The sequence below is a fragment of the Rhodofomes roseus genome, assembly GCF_022264815.1.
Source record: "Rhodofomes roseus strain CIRM-BRFM 1785 chromosome Unknown C8Q71scaffold_14, whole genome shotgun sequence".
In the NCBI taxonomy this organism is placed as follows: domain Eukaryota; kingdom Fungi; phylum Basidiomycota; class Agaricomycetes; order Polyporales; family Fomitopsidaceae; genus Rhodofomes; species Rhodofomes roseus.
The window spans coordinates 526392-541376 of NW_025952970.1; the positions used below are offsets into that span (position 1 = coordinate 526392).

The 14985-nt window shown below is 55.7% G+C and overlaps 4 protein-coding genes across 4 annotated transcripts; 2 read left to right on the forward strand and 2 right to left on the reverse strand.

The window, feature by feature from the left end:
* The first annotated feature begins 1746 nt into the window (after window positions 1-1746).
* Window positions 1747-2600, forward strand: C8Q71DRAFT_767307 (uncharacterized protein). The gene has a single exon (XM_047924216.1). It carries the CDS (start codon window positions 1917-1919, stop codon window positions 2532-2534), a length of 618 nt encoding a protein of 205 aa, XP_047777394.1. The 5' UTR covers window positions 1747-1916; the 3' UTR covers window positions 2535-2600.
* Window positions 2601-2824: 224 nt separating this feature from the next.
* Window positions 2825-5054, forward strand: C8Q71DRAFT_710647 (uncharacterized protein; the record flags this gene model as incomplete). Its single annotated transcript, XM_047920755.1, has 7 exons — window positions 2825-3182; window positions 3237-3431; window positions 3484-3640; window positions 3698-4002; window positions 4063-4300; window positions 4364-4565; window positions 4617-5054. 7 exons carry the CDS (start codon window positions 2825-2827, stop codon window positions 5052-5054), a joined length of 1893 nt encoding a protein of 630 aa, XP_047777395.1.
* A 3241-nt stretch (window positions 5055-8295) lies between these two features.
* C8Q71DRAFT_710792 (uncharacterized protein) lies at window positions 8296-9318 on the reverse strand (the record flags this gene model as incomplete). Its single annotated transcript, XM_047920767.1, has 3 exons — window positions 8296-8641; window positions 8696-9069; window positions 9115-9318. Coding segments are annotated over 3 exons (924 nt in total), but the record flags the coding sequence as incomplete, so codon positions are not given.
* Window positions 9319-12157: 2839 nt separating this feature from the next.
* C8Q71DRAFT_724890 (uncharacterized protein) lies at window positions 12158-14749 on the reverse strand (the record flags this gene model as incomplete). The annotated part of the gene is made up of 7 exons (XM_047921653.1): window positions 12158-12636; window positions 12705-13233; window positions 13294-13989; window positions 14036-14425; window positions 14472-14538; window positions 14594-14665; window positions 14727-14749. 7 exons carry the CDS (start codon window positions 14747-14749, stop codon window positions 12158-12160), a joined length of 2256 nt encoding a protein of 751 aa, XP_047777397.1.
* Between the last annotated feature and the right edge of the window lie 236 nt (window positions 14750-14985).

Consider the following 14985-nt stretch of genomic DNA (forward strand, 5'->3'; position numbering starts at 1 on the left):
GCGACAACGGCAGATCTGCAGTTTCTGCAGGGCATGCAACAACGTCGAAGACGAAGTGCACGTGCTACTCGAGTGCAAGGCCATTGTCCTGCGAACACTGCGTGACAGGTTCTTGCGTGCCGTCGACGAGGCCCTGCGGAATGCTCGCCTGTAGCCACCCGCGAGCTGGCCAGTGGCCGCGCTTCTCATGACCCTCATTGGTTATTTGGGCACAAAAGCACTATGGCGATCACAGCGGCCTCCGTCCTCGAGGTCTTCAGTTCAGATCCGGGCCTGTGACACCGTCCCCGTACTGGTGGTCCCCTCAGTGGAGCAGTACCAATCATACCCCATGCGGTGAATTAGTTTAGGGTCGCCCCCGCGTGAGACTACACCACCGCAGCTGATGGCTCAATGCCCATGCATCCACAGGTGCACCTCTGCCCTGCAATTCGTGCGCCTGCTCGGCAACTACCATGTCTAACGCCCACTGCGTTTTTGCGTGAGAGCGGACGGTAGTGGCACTACTCAGTATCTATCACCTGGCCCGGAAAGTACGAATCTCAGACCCTACACGCTGCGGGCGCGTAGCGCCCGCAGCGTATAGCGTCCGGCCAGTTCCGGGCGGAGTCGAGCGCCGCTCGCAGCGATTCTGCTCGTAGCGTAGCGATCGCAATCCGACTCAATCGTAGCGCGAAGCGATTCTGGTCTCGGTCGAGCTGTAGCGTGTAGCGATTCGAGGCCGGCGTGCAAGTCGGTAAGTCCTTTAGCGACTGCCTTAGTGCCTTAGACAGCCCAGGGTACTCACCGCCGTATATAGGCCCTTGCCACCTTGCCCGATGCTCGTCGGCACCCCCGCCCCGCGCTGCAGGGCCGCGCCCAGCCCGCGCCTCTGCGCCTAGGCTGCGGCATCGGCCTCAGTGGCCGCGGCCTCATGTGCTGGGGCCGCCAGTACCGATCGTTCCCTCCACGCTTCGGCGCCACGCGTATCGCATGCTATTGGTGAGTGCCCATTACTCTTCCGCCGCCCCTTCCATCTTCGTAGTCTCGCCACCCTTCTACGTCATCTTGCCACCCTTCTACGTCGCGTCGCCCGCCCCTAGTTCGCGCCACCCTATCGCCTCCCTTCTGCGTCACCTCGCTTGTTGCTATCTTGCCCCCGCCCCTTGCCCGCCCACCATCTCTCCGCCCTTCAGACACCTACCCGCGTCGCCCCCCCGCTGCCGCCCACCCGCGTCGCGTCCACCGGTCGTACCCCACGCGCGCGTCACGTCGACCGCGCTCGCCACGTCGACCGCGTTCGTCACGTGTCGCTGCCACCTCACTGCCCGGCGCTGTCGACGCCGTCCTTCCCGCACCCGCGATGCCCTCACCACTGAAGCCACCACTACCGACACCACGCACCCGCCGCCACTCACACCAGCGCGCACCCGCCGCCCAGTCACGCCACGCGCATTGCCGCTCCGTCCATCGCGCGCGTCCGCCGATCCGTCCCGCACAAGTACGTACTGCCGCCGCCGCCGCCCTCCGCACTCACCGCACCCGCCGCCGCCGCTGCCGCCTCCCGCATCTCGCGGCTGCGTCGCATCGCCCGCATGCACCCGCCGCCCCCCGTCACGCCCCGTCCTCGCGTCGCCCGCGCGCACGCTCGCCCCTCACTCCGCACTGTACGTCCGCCGTTAGCGCCTGCGCAGTGCTCTGCACGGGCGCACCCCGATCCTTGTCCCCAAACCACTCACGCCACTGGCTCACCCTTCTCCGCCATCTCGCCACCCTTCTCCGCCGTCTCGCCACCCTTCCCCGCTGCCTCGCCACCCTTCCCCGCCGTCTCGTCGCCCTTCCCCGCCGCCTCGTTTGTCACCTTTCCCCGCTGTCTTACCTGCGGCCGTCTCGCCCTGGGCCAGCGCGGGACGAACACAGGGTGGGGGAGCTCGCCGATGGGGAGCAGTGTCGGTCGCACGCAACTGTGCGGACTCGCCAGAGTGCGAGCGCGAGTCGTCGTCGTTGCCAAATGTAGCGACGGGGCTCCTGCGGAAATCACGCAGGGGTTGCGTGCAGACGTACCCGGCGACACGGGCGATTCCACGAGTGTGTCCTCGAAGCCAGGCGAGTACACAGGCGCCGACACAATACTGTCGAAGCTGGGCGAGAAGGATACTGCACGCGCGCCGCGCTCGCTGCCTCGCCCGCCCTTCACCTCGCTGTGTGCCACCTGCTGCTTGTGCTACATCGCCATGCTCGCTGTCGTCTTGGCCGCCTTTTGTGCACCCTTCACCTCGCTGTCCTTGGCCTGTCCTTCGCCCTGTCCTCACCCTTCCTCACCATATTGCAACCCATCTCTCATCGCCTTGAATGTTTGCCATGTTGATTGCCCTCGCTCACCCTCTGTCTCACTCACTCCTTCCATCGCTCGTAGCCTTGCAAGTACCATCTCGCCTGCCTATCGTCTCATTGCCTGCTCACTGTCTCATTGCCTATCTACCATGCTGTGCCTTACTGTCGTGTCACCCTCACCTCGCTTGTCTGTACCCTCGCCTGTTGCACAATGTATCTAGTATAATGTAAGTGGTCAATAAACCTAGTAGAGCTTGTGTTACGATGAATCACTGCTCGTAAATGTGACAATCACATCTCTTATGAGCTATGCCAGGGCACTTGGAGCCTGGTGCCCAGTCGTGATCGGGCAAACACGAGCTATTGTTAAGCGAGGATATCACTGAGTGGTAGCCTGCTCGCTCGCTGTGGCTTGCTGTCCTTTCCTTGTTGCACCATCGCTCGGTGCGACTCTGCCCACTGCTGTCTATCTCTTACCACAACACTTGTTTGTCGGGAATCGGTGGCTGGAATGCCAGTTCTCAGTCTGTTGGCTTGTCTTCAGCAATGCCCAGAGATCGTACAGCACCTTTCCATTGACTCACTTCTCCTTCTGTTTCGTCTACTACAGTGCCTCAAAGAGCGGCTGTCATGGTTCTCGCCATGCACGGATAGCGAGCCCCCATTGAATTTGCCCTCCGATGTCAAGAAATTCCTGGCTAGCGCTCTGCATATGTCATGCGAGTTACCAGATGGTGCACTCATCGACCGGTGCTGGAGCGCGCTTCGTAAATCTGTTTGGGCGAGTACTAGCAGTACTTTTGCTGAGCAGTGTCGCTCTAAGGAGCTTCTCGATGTCTTCGCGAAGCATGGGATCCCTCAAGGAATAGGTACGCTACATTCGAATTACAGTCTTGGCTGGCATGTACGATTAATGTTACCAGGCTTCCATGATCTATACCCACGCACCCGGGTCTGTCTTGACTCGAACTGCAAAATTGTTCCGAGCCATCAACCCAGTGAAGGAACAAGTCCTGACGAATCGCGCAAACTGACTCGGCTTGTTCCATTGCGCTGTGTCAATTTCACTCGAGAGTTTGGACCTATCCCAGTTGTCGCATACTCTGCCCAATGCCGGTGTATGTTTTGATTCCCATTTTTTGTTCGATTGTAGCTCATTATATTCAACAGCTTGTTTTACTCGGTACTACCCGGACTACTATGTCCACGAGCGCCGTGGCCTTCGATCTTACTACCCTGGAGTCCCACCATCAATCGAGGTCGCAAAACACACATATATCGAGGCTACACTTTGCGAGCAGTTTTCGGCTTCTATGGTCTTTGCTTGGTATTGTTCCTTCCAGCTTTGTCCGCTAGTAGACATAGGACTGACATCTCGATCAAGGGTCTCGGGACAGAACAATGCGAAGATTTACCAGGAACAACACTGGGAAGCTGAAGCTGAATTCCCTCTCGTATGGCCCATTGTGCCGAGACTCGACGGACCGATGGTATCCGATGCATTCTTCCTTTTTGCACTCCTACGCGACCATGATGAGCACGAAACTCTTCTTGTCCTTCAAAACGATACCAACCAATCGATACGACTCAGCAGTGCTTTGTTGCAGCGGAATACGGCAATGGTTGGCCCTGGTCAAGAGCAATGGAATCACATCTGTGATCGCTGCTGTGCTCAAAAGGTGGATGGTGGTGTCCTCTGTAAGCCCAAGTTATGTTGATTAGCTGTTCGTGAGGCTGATTTTGGGATAGATACGATGCGAGCAGTTGTCACAGATGGTGTCACAGTTGGTCGGCCATGTTGTGGGGTTCACGACTGCAAGGGACGACTCCTCTCCCAGCGAGCCCGCTTCTGTGACACCCACATCAATTACGAACGTCAATGTAGCATCCTTGGGTGCGAGAACGATGCAGAGTCGGGCTTCAAGACATGCACTACCGAGTCCCATCGTGCAATCGAAACCGCCCACACTGCGAAGCGATCTGCGCTGTTTCAGCTGCGGCAGCGGCTGGAGCGAGTCGGGCAGCGGCAGCCGAGTAACCCCAATGGCAGCTCTGACGGCGATCCTATGCTCGATGATGAACTCGATATGGATGAAGAGGGCGGTACCGGCGCCAGCACACAGAGCAGCCCAAAGGTCCGCGCTCGCTTTGGCCGGCGGTGGACTCACAACGAGCAGCTTTGTGTTGCAACTTGTGGGGTGGTCCTTGGCCGGATGACAATGTATGGCTCAGAAGCAGTAAGCGGGGTCAAAGTAGGCTTCCATCATCAATGAATCCTTCATACAGCTAATTTTGGGTTCTAGGTATTTCTGCGCCGCTTATTCCCAACCCAGCACTCACTTCCCCGTGTCATCTTCTACGATAGCGCCTGCCAGCTCAAGAAGCATCTACTGGCCAGCGGTGACACATACTTTGACAATTCAGCACTGCCTGTAGATGTCTTCCACATGAAGAGCAAGCACAAGGAGTCTGACGAGTTTTGTGGGTTTCACTGCAATCCTGCACGGTGGCCTGAATTGCATGACGGAGGGGTATGGCGATTCAATTCCTCAGCAGCAGAGATGACCAATGCTTGGTTTGGTGGGTTTATTTCAATAGTGCGCGAGATGCGCGAGGATCGCTATGATTTCTTCCTTGATGAAGTCATCAAACAGCGAAACTGCCGCACCATTCACGAGCTTGCCCTTCATGGCGCGCATCCCCGCAAGCTAGAGCGGTCTTGGCTGTTAGCAGAGCAGTAGCTGTGTTTCATTCTTGTACATTGCCAGATAAATTAGCTGCCTTGTGAATCCCAGTGCCAACAGATTTATTGTCAAAATTTCTGGGTGTGTACATGCCCAGATGCTGGTGCACTGACACAGTGTGATATTACTGCACTGTTACTGTACCCACACTGCACCTGCTCATTGCGTTGAACTTCAACTGTTTTAGGTGCTATCACACGGGATAGGACTTATCCTTACCTGTTATGGACTTATGTTCTACTATGCTACATATTACGTACATTCTTTTCGGATTTGATCCAGACCTGTAGCACATGATTAGATCTAGACCTTGATGGAACATTCCACCGCTTTCCAGCATGTTCCACCACATTCCTTGATTGCATTGTATTGCATCATCGAGCACATCGCTGTTCCAGTCCTTTCCATGACATTCCATTCATAGTGCAATATCGCCTCATCCTTGTGTATTCACTCATTGCACCATATCGCTCCGTTATGACTCTACGTTGTTATGCTTACTGTACGATCATGTGATGGCTCTCTCATGTGTATATATACCGGGCTGGATATGTCCTAGAATGTAGTGGTCTCTTCTCTCGTCTTACGCCTCTGAGTCTTCCCTCTCAGCTCTTAAGAGATCTGTTGTAAGTTCTCCTTTACTACAGTGCTCTGTGTGCTCCTGTAGTGTTCTTTTGTAGCCTTGCCTCAGGCTAGCCACACCACTCCTTGTTCATCACATTGATTATACTGTGTAGTTAAGCTACAGATTTACTGTATTTTCCCCTTCACAAGTTTGCCTCCCCACCCCGCAGAGGAGCAAATTCAAGTTGCACACATTTGTTGATCTCATCCCATATTTGCTTGCCCCGCTTGCTCAATTGCTCCCACCTGTTTCTGTGGCAGATATAGTGGAGCATGTCCAAACCATATATACCACATCATACAAGAACAAGTTCAATGATTACACCCCTCTGTTTGTTGCGCTGTGCACACAGTATTCTCTATAATTGTACCTCACTTACCATACAAACTGTACTCCTGCTGCTGCTAGAGTCCTGCGCGCCATGCATGCAACACCTAACTTGGTGGCACACACCCAGGCATAGACACTGCTCTTTACTATTGGGCTACTATCTCATATGCGTGCAATTGACTGCACCATTGAGAGCTTTGCTTTCATCTTTCAGTTCCTGGGCTTGTCACTTGCTGGCATCTATGTGCACTCCTTGCCAACTTTGTTTGTAGACTCCTTGTATAACATGCTGTGCAGCCCAGACTCCTTTTTTGGTGCTCAACTCATACCACAGACTCCCCCTCCTGTGTATGATTCCCCTGCGGACTTCCTGTCTTGTGCACATCACACTAAGTTAAGGCTCCAACAATATATATACATACTGTATATATACAGGTTTTACCCTATACTTTATCTGTACACATACAGGGTCCACGCATCTTGAATGTATAGTATATATACAGTATATATGGTTTCAAGTATAGTAATACAGGAGCTTCAATATTGGTAGAAATTAGACCACTATTGAGCACAGGGACTCATTATTGCAATGATTTGTGGACATTGGGGAGAGCATGGATAGCATTGTATTCTTTTTTGTGTTCTATGTTCAAACATGTGCTTACAGCATACTAGGGAGTGGAATCCTGTTGTGTGAACTACAATGGCCTCCAGTTTGACAAGTTGAGAACCCATGTAGGCTTCTGTTAATTTATTAGGCTGTTGTTCATGTTCATGAAAAGCTCCTAGGACCATTGTGCATGCCATCATGATTGAGCTACAATTCAAATTTGCCTAGGGTCAACAGTGTTAAGGTTATACAGTCTCAGCCGCGTCCTCGTGGTACTCGACTCAATTACTACAGTACCTGTTAAGGTTATACAGTCTAATGGTACAACATGTGAGCGTCCATGTCCGGAATCTAATGGCTACAAGGCTTACCTCAGCCGCGTCCTCGTGGTACTCGACTGAGGTAGCTCTACGAAAACACGTCCGTATGAGTCCGTTTCCCAGTCACGTGTCCGTGTCACTTTAGGCGCGCGCATCTCGATCCCTCCTCAACAAACAGGACAGTTGAAGGCCTGCTGCTGGAGGTGCGGCAGGACCACTCAACTCGGACCGGGAAACAGAAACAGGAACAGGCTATGATTGTGACTATAGGCGGGGGGAGTGTGATCTAGCTAGCAAGATGCGTGAGGGGAGCAGGAGCAGAGTGAGATGAGGCCGTGGTTTGGGAGCATGTCCGTGACCTGGTTCGAGAGCGGAAGCAAATCCGGGGATGCGTACATGTGGCACAACATCCCGTTATGGTAAGTGTCGTGATCTGCGGTAAGCAGCAGGCTTACAACAGTGTCCAATGTTGCTTTTCTAATAGTCATTAGACTTAGGTTCTCAATGCCATAGATGCTTTTTCAGAGCCAGACACTGATTCTATAGATCAGAGACAGTGTAATCTGGGTCCTAAATATCTGGACTTTGTGCAATGGATATCCCCAATACATCTTGGAGTACATGGCATAGAGCTCTTCACATAACAGAAACTCTCCTAATTGACTACAGAGATACTAGAGTTGATGGCTTTTGTCTTTCTGAACAAGTCATGACAAATGCATGGTACATGAGATATTCTCAAGGCATTGGATCAGCTGGTAGGTTGAGTATCTTGGAATGAGACTGGTGTGGGTGAGCACAACAGCACATGTGGAAAAGTATATGAGACTGACATGTCTAATCTTACTGATAGGCAAGGATTAGGCCTGAAAATCATTGGTGTGATTGAATCTAGACAGCTACCTGGAGCATTGTGTTAGTACTAATTGGTGCTACTATGTGATTGAACATCTACAAGAGAAGTGAAGCCACATATAAACCTTTGTGACATATCATGTGACTTTAGCCAAAACCAGCAAGTAAATCATCATTCACTAGCAACAGGATTATACTACACAGTATGTAGTACAGTACCCATATTGAGGTGGTACAAACATTCTCCATCATCTTGAACACTAACATGTACACTGGTTTGTGATGGTTTGAGGATTAAGTAGGGAAATAAAATGACAATTATAGCTGGAGATCATACTATATAAACTGTATATATACAGTATATATACAATATAATATAGTTGGAGCCCTAAATGACATTGTCATTGTCATTGTCATCACTTATGCTGGTCTGGGACCAATTACACCCTTGCGGCTGAGGTTCCTCATAAGAATTCAGGTTGCAAGGCAACCTCTACATTACAACAAGTCATTCTCCATATCTGCTGCATATTCTGCCACTGCTTTCTTTGCCGCTTCCTGCTGAGGCAACCCACTGCCCTTGTATTTCTGCCAAATGGAGGCAAGCCGGGCACTGCTGACAATGCTGAGGCCCTGCTGAGCATATGGTGGTGAGAAGTTTGGCCCATTCCCAATGAGGCTGGTGCCATGCATAAGGCGTGGCTGCCAGGCAATGAACGTGTTTGCCGACTGCTCGATCTTGATCCCATATTCTGAGACATAGAAATGTCCGCCAACCTCAGCTGTCCGGCCCGTTGTCCACGAGTAGGCATACTTGTGTGGGTGAGTCTCCCGGTGCATGTGTCTGCAGAACACATCAGCTTTTAGCGAAGATGGGGGCTCAATAGGAGTAGCGCACCGAGCGTAGTTGACACCCATCACACCTGATGGTGGCGCAAGCTTCTCGTGGCAGAACACAATGGTATCCTCACCCCTCTGCACATAGTACTCACCGCGGCCATCCTCGCTCGTGCCGATTGCCCCGTTTGCATCCATGCGGGGGAAGCCATTTGTCTCGAGGTACGAATGGAGATCGTCAAGAAGCTCGGCGGGGAGCTGGGCGCACGCCAGGTTGTAGAAGATTGCAAAGGAAGAGGATACTGCCATCTCGTGGCTCTGTATGAACTCCGCCGAGGGCTTCGTCAACTCAATATTGTGGCACCAATCAAAGATTGGTGCACTGCGCGATCCTGCCGAATATCCAGCAAGGACAAGAGTCCCCGGGTCTTGCTTCTGTGAGAGATATTCAGCACTTAGCCACAGGCGCAAGATTCAGACACAAACCCGGCTGTCGCGCTTCGAGTCGCAAGCTACAGTGATCGTCGAATTCACGTAGTCGAGGACTGGGGCGTCCTTGCAGAAGTTGCGAATAACTACGGCGACAAGTTCACCAGTCGCGGCATCACGAACCATCGCGCCTTCATCAGCACGAATGATGAGCTTGAGCTGGTTTGGATCGAGGGTGAGTACTGGATAAGGATGCTAATCCCAGTTATCAGTTACTTCAATGCATGTGTGTTCAAGGTGGAACCAGTACCAGGCGTTTGTCTACCTCAGCCGGCCGCTTCTTGACATAGCCCTTCCAGCCTGCCGCGCTCTGGGCATTCTCGCCCACCCAGTAATCTTTCTTTGGATAGCCGTAGTTCGGAAGCTTTGGAAGCTTGTACTGCTGCACCTGCGCCTCGAGAGCAGCCAGCTTTTCCTCGTCGCTGCGCTCCTTGAGTCCCATCGTTGCAACTACGCGGGCGCGCTCTTTGCGCCTGGCCTCGCATTCGTGTTTTCTGTGATTGAGTGCAGTGCGAAGGTCGGCTGGGAGGTGGGGCCACACAGATGCAGCACCGGACTGGCGCAGAAACTCGGAAAACGGGTCGGCCCCGAGTTCTACTGCTCTCCCTGCGGCTTGTGTGGTGAGCTCGTTTGTAAATTCGGCGCGAAAGGAAGGGTCGGCAGAGGAGTAGAGCAGGAGTAGAGCAGATGTTGCTGCGAGATCGGTGCAGAATCTGAGAAATTCTTGGTCGCGGGCTGCAGCTTCAAAAGGCGTGAGTTTCGGTCTGCGCCTAGATCGTGGCATCGCTGGGTAAAAGCAGTGGCAAAAGCGAGTGTAGGGCAGTCGCGAACAGTGCGAAGCCTCGAGCTGCCGCCGCAGGAGCGCGACTAGGCGCCCGAACCACGCCACCGCCCGAAGCGCCTGCCCAGCGCCTACTGCATCGCTCTTCGCACCCGCCACGTCGCGCCTCCCGCCCCTCGACCTGCCCCCCACGCCGCCCCCAGCACCAATGGCTAGCCGCGGCAGCCCGTCTGCGAGTGCAGTGGGCATTGTTCTGGCCCTTCGGGGACGAACGACGACCCCGCTCCGCAGGCAGGCCTAACCGCCGGCCGCAGCAGCCCCCCCGTGCGCGCGCGCGCCCTACCCGCCGTACCCGCCCGCCGTGGTCAGCTCCTGGCACGCGCGCACCGACCCCACCGCCCCCTGGCACGGTACCTGCCCGCGCCCGCGGCCCCACCCCGCGCGCCCCAACCCCGCCACCGCGGCAAAACGCCGCCGCCCACCGCGCGCACTTGCCCACTGCGCACCCGCCTCGCGCACCCGTGCCCGCCGCCCTTCCGCGCTGTCGCGCGTGCCGCCTGCGCGGTAGGATCGCGCCCGCCGGGCCGCGCCGTGCGCTTACACCGCTGGCGCCGCCGCCAGCGCAGCCCTCCCGCCGCGCGTCCCCCACCGCCCTCGCCGCGCGCGCGCAAAGCGGACGCGCGCCCGGCTTGCACTTCCCAAGGGGACGCGCGAGGCGGCCGTCGGCGCGTCGCGCCCCTCCGACCACCTGCCGCCCCAGCAGCCGCCCCGCGCGCGCACGCGCCAGGGCTGCCCACTACCCCCCTCTGCGCCCAACGCCCCCGCGCCCCGCGAACGGCGCGCACCCACCCCTCGGCCGCCCACGTGTGCGTTCGCCCACCCAGCCCATATGCATGCCCGCATGCCTGGGCGCGCAAGCACGGGCGGTGAACGGGTGCGCCACGCGCCACGCCCGCCTCCTCGCCCGCCTGGCTCTGCGCCAATACCCACACCCGCGGAGACCCGCGAGAGTCGCCGGGCGTGGCGCTCGCGGGCGGAAAGGGCGGCTGGCTGCAGCTGGGCGACGGAGAGCAAGGCGCGCCCAGCGCGCCGCGCCCGCAAGCTGGGGTAGTGCCGCGCCGCGCGTGCACTGCATGTACGCCCCGCCCCTCGCCCCCCGCTGCCCGCCCCTCGCCCTCACTGCTCGCCCCCGCTGCCCGCCCCTCGCCCTCGCTCCTCGCTCCTCGCTCCCTCGCTGCTCCCTCGCTGCCCCCTCGCTGCCCGCCCCTCGCCCTCGCCCTCGCCCTCGCCCTCGCTCCCCGCCCCACGCTCCTCGCTCCCCGCCCCTCGCTCCTCGCCCCTCGCCCTCGCTCCTCGCTCCTCGCTGCCCGCTCCCCGCCCCTCGCTCCCCGCCCCTCGCTCCCCGCCCCACGCTCCTCGCTCCTCGCTCCTCGCTGCTCGCTGCTCGCTCCTCGCTCCTCGCTGCTCGCTGCTCGCTGCCCGCCCCTCGCCCTCGCCCTCGCTCCTCGCCCCTCGCCCTCGCTGCCCGTTCCTCGCTGCTCGCCCCTCGCCCCATCGCTGCTCCGAGTCGCTGCTCGTTCCTTGCCACCCGCCCCCCGTTCCTCGCTGTTCGCTGTTCGCTCGCTATTCGCTGCCTGCTGCTCGCTACTCGCTGCTTGCTGTTTGCTGCTCCATGTTCGCTACCTGTGTACCCTACATTGTTAGTTACCAGTTTGTTACTTGCTGTTGCTCGATGCCATGCCCCATCGTTTGTTACTTTGTACTTGGCCTGGCTTATTGATACCATTGCTCAAGGTTTGCCAATGTGCATTTGGGTCCATTTAGCAATCGTCTGCCTTACCTTCGCCTCACCAATCCATGGTGGGTATCTTGTGAATCGCTATTGTGACTTCAAGGGGAAGTTGAATTATTATGATGCTGTATTGTAAGGGATACTAGGCTGTAGTCGTCAATCTGGAGGTATCAAACGAGTGAGCTTGACTGGAAGGGTATGCGAGTATGCAAGTTCAACTATGTGGGTACTAGGTAGATGGGTATCTGGGTGTGTGGATATGTGAGTAGATGTGTATGCGAGTAGATGTGTATGCGAGGGTATGGGTATGCGAGTAAATGAAGATGCGAGTGTGGATATGTGGTATATGGACATGTATGAGGGCGACTATGTGGCTATGCTACAACTACCCTTGGATGATTCGGTATGGGCACTAGATGCGATGGGGTGATATGCTACACATATTGATGGTTCTGGGGAATCTAGGGAATGGTATCAAACGATTCCGAGTCGCCAGTGGTGGCCCCAGATTGGACATAGTGGGCCAGTTCTGCATCGGCTGCCTCAGTAAGACGAGGGTCGATAACAGATGAGCTAGGCAATGGGTCGAAGCGAAAGCCTGGGTCGATTGGGAACGAGTAATAGGGAGCACCTGGTTGAGAAAGAGCTGCAGGTACGACTTGTTGGCTAGCATGGGCTCCAAAAATCTGGTCTTCAATCGGCGAGTCTGCGAGGAAAGTCGTGCCGGCCTGCAGGTTCGTGAGCATTTGCCATTTTGCAAAGTCGTCCCACATGTTCGCATCGCCTGGCAGATTCGTGTCGGTTGCTGGCAGACTCGTGCCGATTGCTGGCAGACTCGGATTTGTGCCAATCGTCGGCAGAGTCGCATCGACGGGCAGATTTGTGTTGGCAGGCACATGTTCGCCGACCTGCAAAGATGCAGTCTCGGCAGGTTGGCGATCTACTAATGTGACGCCAGGTTAGAACTTCTCTTCGTAATCTCCAGTAGATATGCAAAAGACGACTTACGACTGCTCTGAGGTTCGCCTTGCTGCACATCGACACTGGTGCTTCGCTCGCCCAGAGGGGCAGACAGGCCATGGCTCTCGACTGGTGGGACATTGCCTAGTACGACCATCGGGGAGCCGGGTGTAGAAGGTGGAAGAGTCTGCCCTCGCCGAGCACTGCGGGGCAGGGGTCGCTCGTGCTGCCGTGCCTGTACGATACTCCGAAAGTTGGTAAACAAAGTGCTGGCTGTCTTGCCCTTCGCAAGCCATTCTGCACACTCGGCCTTGGTCGCCTTGCGGAGGACTCGCTTAGCAGCTGTCCACGTTGATTCCGCATAGCGCGCCTTCGGAAAGACCTCTGCGAAGGCATCTCGGATGGACAAGCCACTCGCCGTGTGGAGTTCGTCGATTCGCTTTGCACCATGGTAGATGTCGGCGAAGTAATAGCGGGATGGGAAGAGCACACTGGCATCGCTGCTGTCCATGGCCACACTGGCAAGGCTCGCAGGACCATCTTGCTCGATATCGGCGCTAGTCGTACTCGGTGTTCCCTAGGTACAGAATCAAATCAGCACAAGTGACGACAAAGAGAATGAGACGGGGAAAGATACCTCATGATCAGACTCCTCGTCAATGGTCGGCAAGTCGTTCAGCGATAGATAGAAAGAGGAGGGAATCGGCTGGGGATTACTGGGTTGATGAAAGCGAAGCAGACTCCGGCCAGTATCGTGTAGGATCGGACCGGGCGACGACGCAGCATGGCCAGAGTAGGTTGTGGCCCTACGAGCTGGGCTTCGAGCGTTCATAGGAGCGATTGGGAGCGGGTCGGAAGCAAGGCGAATCCGCTTGCTGCTGGAAGTAGCAGCTGGTGGAGAGGCAGCCCGCTTGCGCTCATACGAACCATCGGTGGAACAGCGGATACCGTACAGGCGCTCAAGATGCCCTGCGAGCCCTGGACAGTCCACATTGGTAAGCTTGCGGTTCGGGGCCCATGCGCGAAGGAGGACTTCGGCCTTGCGAGACCCAAGATCGACACCAAGACTATCGCTGACAGCAGTGACGACCCAGCGAGAAAGTGCAGGATCAAAGACCTCAACACAGAGAGCAGGGCTGGGCACCGGAGGACCTGGAGCAGACGAAGGATCGGTTGCAGGTGCGCGGGGAGTATCGGGCACAGATGGTAAGGACTCAGGAAGATGGGGAGGTGCAAGAGCATCGACGATGTGCGGATATGCTGATAACATGATAGGGGCATGAGGTTCGACAGAAATCTTGTATGTCGTCGACTCGTCGCCAGCCTGAGATATCTGCATGAGCAATACTCACAAAACACACCAACTCCGACAGACTCACCTTCGTCCACAACAGTAAACAGACTGAGAGCTTCTTAACGATGCTCTTAGCCTGCACAGCAGCAAGCTTCCGCTGGGCAGCAGCAGCTGCCTGGCCATCGCGATGGAGGTTAGCGACAATCGCACCCGGTGGTGTTTGCTGCCAAAGGCTAGGGGCTGGGTTGGCGTAAGAGCCCACCCTTTCCTGTGGAGCAGGTTCAGCACTCGTTGAAGGCACGTGGGTCTCCAAGCGTGAAGAGGCAGCCACAGCTTCCTGGACAGCGATACTAGAAGGGGCTGGCGCACCAGTAGGGACAGAGCCCGACGGTGGCACATAGTTATGGGTCGAAATTCGGCACCACTTAGTCCTTGGCTCAGGCTCAGAGGCTTGAGCTCGCTGCTCGTACTCTTGCTTAGAGGTTGCCAGGCAACATTGGCGGCAGAGACTATGTGCACACCCCCTGTTCACAGCCCTCTGGCATGAACCTCGTGTGCATGGATTGGCCACTGTTTGTCGCTGTGAGGCTGTAGGCGACGAATATCAATTAAAGTGTGGTGCTTATTAAGCAAGAATACTTACCTGACATCGCCTATACAGGATGTTGCCGATAGGTGTAGGATGATCGAGTGGAATTTGATATCTTCACCAATACTGAAGGTATATGGGGTGTAAGTATCGGGCAAGACAATGCGACATTAATGGGGGTACTTACAAGGACAGAGAAACATGACACATCATGGGTACAAGACCATAATAGAATCGGAGATCAGTGATAGTAGTGGACAACAAAACGAGACTGTCCTACCAAACGAGCCAAACGAGTGAATAAGATGCTATATGGCCAAATTAATGACAGACTTTGACAGATTTATTGCGACGACTTACTGATTCAGAAGCTCTCAGTAGAGCATTAGCGATCGGAGGGAAACGAGCGAGGGTCCCGATCAAGGCCACTGTAAGTTAAGATCCCA